The 7,118-nt window shown below is 48.7% G+C and overlaps 1 protein-coding gene across 1 annotated transcript in view; it reads right to left on the reverse strand.

Annotated features, from left to right (window-relative positions):
- The window catches only part of Eef2k (eukaryotic elongation factor 2 kinase), a 60,426-nt gene that overhangs the window by 11,138 nt on the left and 42,170 nt on the right, over nt 1-7,118 (reverse strand). Inside the window, exons 7-13 of the mRNA XM_026781149.1 lie at nt 5,982-6,131; nt 5,436-5,568; nt 5,107-5,234; nt 4,418-4,619; nt 2,194-2,261; nt 973-1,050; nt 13-75 (exon numbers count right to left, since the gene is read on the reverse strand). Coding sequence (XP_026636950.1) covers nt 13-75; nt 973-1,050; nt 2,194-2,261; nt 4,418-4,619; nt 5,107-5,234; nt 5,436-5,568; nt 5,982-6,131 — 822 coding nt within the window. The remainder of the gene's footprint in view (nt 1-12; nt 76-972; nt 1,051-2,193; nt 2,262-4,417; nt 4,620-5,106; nt 5,235-5,435; nt 5,569-5,981; nt 6,132-7,118) is intronic.

Here is a 7,118-nt window from a genome sequence, read left to right on the forward strand (position 1 = left end):
ATGGGCACATACCCGTCCATAGCTGCCCAGGCTGTCCTCATCAGATTCAGGCATTCGGTTGCCATTGGAGTGGCCCTGCGAGGGAACAGAAAATGTATTGTAAGGGGAGACTTTCCTTCCAGAAACCAATTCCCGGGGAGCAGGACCAGGCCTCCCGGGGTCCCTGCTCTAGGGACACCAATTTACCACTCCCCAGGTGAAGCTGGAACCATCGTCTACAGAGCTGATGAGTTCACAATCACACAGAAACCTGTGTGAACAGATTGAACTGACCCCAGGGTACCAGAGTTGGCATGAAGCCACTGGAGAAACGGTGGTTAGTTCTTCCTCTGGCCTAGCTTCCTCCTTTATGCTTCATGTTCATAATTATACGATGAGACCAGGGTCTTCCGTGTAACAGGCCTTACTGCGCTGGTTTTATCTCTGTGCACGGGGAAGTTTCTGAAGGGCTGAAAGCATGGAAGCCACCTCCACCCAGAGAGTGCTGGGAGGGAGACTGGGGAAGCAGGCTTGAGACCCTCCCAGGGCTACCAGGGTTGTACCCTGAGCCCTCCCAGCCACATCAGCGAAACCCATTATCCAGCATCCTCCTGCTCAGCAGCCAAAGGTTCCAGCTTCAAAGGTTTCCCTGCCATTTTCTTGTCTTTGTTCTATGGTGGTTGTTCTCTTAGAGACAGGGTATTCTTAGCCCAGGCTGGCCCTGAACATAACCCTCTCAGGTGTGTCACCACATCCAGCCTGCTTGTTATGTTCAACCTTACAGCCAATCCTCTCTCTCTTCCCCTTCCTCCCCTTCCTCATCCCTGTCTGCTTCACCGTCTCTCCTGCATTTGCTGCCGTCTGAAGTCTAGTTTGTTGTCTTAATCTTTCTTGTTTTCAGGACCAGTTCTTATCTGCCTGTTAGCTTCCTGTCCCAATGGATAACAGATGAAGGAACAAAGGTCTCCAGTCTTAGGGTCTGGGGGTGCTCACGCGTTCTCGGGGCTCAGGATCATCCAGGTCACTTCGCTTCTCACTTGGGTATCCACTGTCCCCACTGTTCTCGGAGTCCTGAAGAGAGAGGACAATAGTTCTAGCGGTGCTCCCAGTACGGTGGTGATGACATCTGGACACCCTAGCCATCTGTTCTCTCCTTTGATTCATCACCTTACTCAACAGTCTTCCTGCCTCCTGCTGGTCGAGAGACCAGAGAGCAGTACAAAGTAGTGGCAAAGAACTTAGGCCCTGGAACCGGATGCCCGGACACAACCCCTGGCTTTATACTCATCTGCTGAGTATCAGTTATTAGATAACTACTCAACTTATCTGAGCTTTGGTTCTCTTGGCTGTGGGAGCCATTCTGGTACCTGAAGGACTGTTGCAGTTTGGTACAAACTGTGCCCCCAAAGGTTCCCAGTCAGTTGTACTTATGAGAGGTGAGTGTATCACGAGAGTGCTAACTTCATCCATGCGGTAACCCAGCAATGAGTTCATAGCTGACTGGGTTATCAGGATGTGGGGCCTGGCTGGAGGAAGCAGGTTACTGGAGCACATCTTTGAATGGCTTTTATCCCCAGACCCTCTGGTCTCCTTGCTGCCCTGTTTGCTGAACACACGAGGCGAGCAGCTTCTGTCACACCCTTCTGCTATTAGGTTCTGCCTCATTACACATTACTAAAGAAGCCAAATAACACAGGGCTGAAACTTAGGAAACAGTGAGTGTAATAAGTCTTCCCTCACGTATTTAGATAGTCTGCTTTTGAGACAAGGGTTCATGTAGCCCAGGCTGGCCTCACACTCACTGTATTCCCAGGGATGATCTTGATCCTCTTGCATCCACAAGTGTTAGGATTTCAGGTGTGCACTGCTAAACCCAGTTTCTGTGGTTCTGGGAACTGAACTCAGTGCTTCATGGATGCTAGGCACGCACTCTACCATCCCCAGCCCCCATCAAGCTCTAGAATAAAATCTATTGTAAGAAAAAGTCTACCTCGCACATCTTGAGAGTTAAGTGAGAAAGTAAAGCTCTTTAAAATACCATCTGGCCAAGATGATGATTCCAAACAGCAGCCAAAAGTGAACTTGAACCTGCGGGACGATCTGAGAGGTGCTCCAAGCAGACCTGGGCTGGGCTGCCTGCCTCCCTCAACCTAACACCCTCTTTCACACCACCCTGGGGGATGGCAGCCGGCAACCTCCCTCCTTTCCACTCACCCGGTGATTGTCCATGTGGTCATGGTCTCTAGGGCCCATGTTATCAAGATCACCAAACACTGGCCAATCTGAGCAGGGACAAGCAAAGGTGATTGATGTAGGACATATCAAAGAGCCACACGTACCCTGCCTACAGCACACGGAACTCACACCAAACCTCACCCTGCAGCCCAACTGCTGGCAATCCTGCTGCTTCAGGCTCCCAAGAGCCAGGGTTACAGTTGTGTACTATCATGCCCAGCATTTTACTTTTAAATATATATATATATATTCACCACTAAATAATATATATTATTTAATATATACTATAAATTATTAATTAAATATTTATTTTGAGGTAGGGGTTGATTATAAAGCCTTGGCTGTCCTGGAACTCACTCTGTAGACCAGGCTGGCCTCGAACTCACAGAGATCCGCCTGCCTCTGCCTCCCGAGTGTTGGGATTAAAGGTGTGCGCCACCACTACCTGGTTACTTTTAATTCTTAAAGAGAAGCACCACATGGGGAAAAGATACTGTCACCCTGAAGAGCTACACTTCTTTCTCAATTCTTTCCAAGTCCGCCACTTGATAGCCATGGATGTGTCTATCACATACACAGATAGCAGTACACGTAATTAACGTGAGCAGTACATGTAATTAACGGGCTGAGTAGCTCTGAAGAAAGTGCAGACATGACGGAAGAGAAGCCACCTGTCCATGGGGGGCCCACAGTGTGGGCCACAATGTGGCTTCCAAGCCAGCTGTCTCCTGGCAGTCATCTCTCTTCTGTCCTAAGCAAGCTGCAGCCTGACCCATCTGACTGACCTTTTGTTGCTGCTATTTCAGATAAGATCTCATTATGTAGCCCTGGCTGCTGTGGAACTCACTCTGTAGACCAGGCTGGTCTTGAATTCACAGAGATCCACCTGCTTCAGTCTCCTGAGCGCTGAAATAAACAGGTGGTCCCCCATACTCAACAGCCTGACCAGCTTTATTAAGTCTGTAATAGTGCGGGCTGGGGAGATCTCAGTGGTAGAGAATAAGCTAAGCAAGAATGAAGCCTGTGTTCAACCCCAGCATACATCCACATCAACACAGTTCATAAAAACGGTTTTCACATTTTTAAATAGCTTTTAATATTTTTAAAAAGTATTTCATGGTTTGCTGGGTTGTGGTGGCACACACCTTTAATCCCAGCACTCAGGAGGCAGAGGGAGGTGATCTCTGTGAGTTCGAGGCCAGCCTGGTCTACAGAGCGAGTCCCAGGACAGGCTCCAAAGGTACACAAAGAAACCCTCTCTCAAAAAACTGAAGTTATTTTATGGCAAGTGCCTCTATCCAGTGAGCCATCCTGCCAGCGTCAGCTTTGCTCTTTTGACTTATTGCTATGATATTGACAGGTTTCCTAATGCTAAATGATTCTCAGATTCGACCAAAATGGGCTGGTAGTTTTTATTTGCTAGTACTTTATTTTATTTTATTTTTTAAAAAGATTGTCTTTTGGCATCTGGCACTGTGGCTCCTGCATGAAGACAGTGGCTGGCGGGGCCTGGACCTACAACACGACTTCTGCCGTCACAGTGAAGTCTGCCATCAGAAGACTGAAGGAACTGAAAGACCAGTAAAAGTGCTACCATTTGATACACAAACCTACTAACTACAATAGTGCACAGCCAACTAAATAATAAATGGGTTAATTTACGTAAAAAAAGAAAAAAAAAGATTGTCTTATGGGAGGTGTAATTGTTTTGTTTTAGTTTTTGAGAGAGAGAGAGAGAGAGAGAGAGAGAGAGAGAGAGAGAGAGAGAGAGAGAGAGGGGGGGGGAGACTGACTGACTAGGTAGCCCTGGCTGGCCTGGAATAAATCAGGTTGGCCTGGAAAAAATCAGGCTGGCCTCTAATTCAGAGCTCTCCCTGCCTCTGCCTCTGCCTCTGCATGGACCACCATCACTGACTTATTCACAGTTTGTAAACTGTGACTATAAGGACTAAGGACGTGGAGATGGAATACCCTCTTTTGTGTTCTGTCAGATGCCAGCTTTGCTAGCGTCACAGACCACACCGAGGTGGGTTGCCTCGTTTTCTACCACATATACTGGTTGACTGCATCTTGGAAGTCTGTCCTGTGAATTCACCAGGAACGCCACCCGGGCAAAACTGTCTCATTTTCTACCACGAATGAAACTGGTTTAGTTCTGCTCTACCTGGTGCCTGCCCCTGTGATCTCTATATCCAGGACTTACGGAGGGGGTCCAGTTTCTGGCTGTGTGGTGTGGCTGAAGACGGGGAGGAAGGCAGAGAGTCAAAAGTCACATCGTTCATGTTCTCATCCCCGGAGTTCTCTGAAAGGCGAAGGGGCAAGGGAGGCCGGCTGCCAGAGAATGTCCTTATGCGGGGACTCCCACACTTCTCCTCTGTCCCCCTCAGGGTGGTCTTGGCTGATTGCTGGGGACATTAATGGGAATAGTGATGTCACACAAGCACTCTGTAGGGAATGGAGGGTTCCTTTGAACCCTGAAACCTCTCCATCCATGGCTTTCATACACGCCTAAGACAGAATCTTATTGAAAAATCAGTTCAGGATTAACCCTATGGTGTCCAAGAAGGGGTACATGGATGGAGCTCAAAGGGGCCGCTAGCCTGTATTTCCTAAAGTGCTGGCCAGTTTGAGCTGGAAGCACACCCCAATGCACACCCAGAGGCCAAAATTTGTTTTTGCCAATTGTCTCCTGAATTGGTTCCTAAAAAGAGTGAGCTGGCTGGTCCCACTGTCCACACTTGGCAGGCCCAGAGGCCTGTTCGTGTACCTAGGCACACATGATTCCTGTCAGTTCTGTTCGTCTCCATTTCCTTCACTCTGGTCACAAATAGGCCAAAGCCAAGCAAACGCCATCCCACAGGAAGCAGAGCCTGATCAGCGCTGGGTACTCACCAACAGCTTGGTGCTCTGATTTACCACAGCCTGTTCCCGTGGTGAGAGGTCAAAGGGCGCAAGGCCCATGCTCTGGCAAATCCGGTTGCAGGCATGAGAATAGAAGAAGAGAGCCATTCCCCGGACACCTGCAGGCAGAACAAGGGTGTCTGGGGTCTTATTTCTGCCTAGTGACGAAGGACGATCAACTGGAGGGGTGGTAGATCAGACAAAACCAAGTTCCCGCCCCATCACCTCAGGGAAGGCCCAACAGTGTCTCAGTGTGTTCCCTAAGATTTCAGGGGAGCACGGATGGTCTCTGTGGACATGGGCTGGCTCTCCCCACTTACCGAGATTGCCGTCTCCAAAGTCGGTGCCTTTCTCAGTGTGGATCTGTGGGTCAGTGTAAAGGTCCCCCACACCCTGGATGTCCACCACAATCAGCTGATGACCAGAACGCTCAAATGTGAAGTGGCTGAAGGCCTGTGTCGGGGCAGGAAAAGAAGAAGTTGTAGCAGGCCAGATTGTGGACTAGGCAGATGCTGGCCTGATGCTGGGCAGAGGCTGTAAGACTCGGGTCGCCCCGATAAAGGCAGAAGAGTGGTCAAGGATGATCCCCAACATCGTATAGGGACACACAGGGGTGCAGACACACAAAGGTACACACACACGCACTTACACACTGCAGACACGGAAACACATGGAAAGGGGTGGGGGACTGGGAATACTGCTGTGTGGTGGGACAGGTGCCTAGCGTGTTGGAGCCCTGGGTTCACACATGTTCCCAGGGATGTGAGGAGGTAAGACTCCACCCACAGGAATCTCCCTGTCTAGGGTTGAGCCTTCCCAAGTGGGTGGAGGACGAAAATGTGAGCAGAGCAAGTTCAGCATCTCACCTGTGGTGTTAGTCGAATGTTGTCATCACGGACAAAGCCTGAGTTGGAATTATACTTGATGTACTTGCCCTCAATGTAGTGCTCCAGGTGGAAGAGGGGCTGGCCTTGTCTGTCCTTTAGCTCAATGATGCACATCTGCATGATATCCACCTGGTGGAAGAGCAGGGAGCATGGTCGAGAGGAAGGGCTGGGCTGGGCTGGGCGCACACTGTTCTCAGGGCACAGACCTGGCTCTCACCAGCCAGTAGAACTGCTAACTGAACCTGGAATTCACTCTCCTCCTTTCCTTTAAATATGAAGATCCCCATCTCTGGATTGTGGCAGGATACATAGGCAGGATCACAAAGGGAATCACACTGATTGGATTCTCTTGCAGCTCGGTGTGACCATGTGACCACACCTAGCCAATGGGAAATGACCACCAGCAATGCCATTACTGCAGCCTGCCCTGTGAGGTGGATGGCTTGGGAACCCTCACTGGAACCATGGTCATTGTGATCCTAGGAGGTGAGAGAGTTACAGGACAGAAGGAACTAGGTCTCTGGATATCTTCAAAGACACTGATTATCAGCCTGCTCAGAGCAATCTTTAAATAAATCAGAAAGGGACCATTTTATGTCTGTGTAAACTTATGGATCTCTTTGCTACCAACTCAGACTGGGTCTGGCATTAATATTGGAACTCATACTGGGCCTGGCACTAATATTGTAAGTTTGAGCAAGTTATTTCATGTCACTGTGTTTTAGTTTTCTTGATGCAAATAGAGGGATGTTGGGCTCGGCACCAAGATAAAATTTATTGATACACAAAGGAGTCGTTGTTCATGCTATTACTAAGTTGTGGTTAGACATATGTCCTAAACTGGTGATGCCGATGAATCTTTAGGAAGTGAAGTCTCACCAAAGGAAGTGAGTCACTGAGGCAGCCCTTGGGGTTTTATAGCCTGGTCCACTATCTGTCTGCTTGACCATCTGCCTTATGTTCCTACTGACAGGCCTTTCCTATGAACTGTGAACAAAAATTAACCCTTTTCTCTAAGTTTGGCCTGGACAAGAAAAGTAGTTTTTTTTTCTTTGCAATGGGGAATTTCAAGAAATGCCAACATTTTTTGAATTTCTTAAAAATTAATTTATTTTG

This window comes from Microtus ochrogaster, chromosome 8 (assembly GCF_000317375.1).
Source record: "Microtus ochrogaster isolate Prairie Vole_2 chromosome 8, MicOch1.0, whole genome shotgun sequence".
NCBI lineage: Eukaryota > Metazoa > Chordata > Mammalia > Rodentia > Cricetidae > Microtus > Microtus ochrogaster.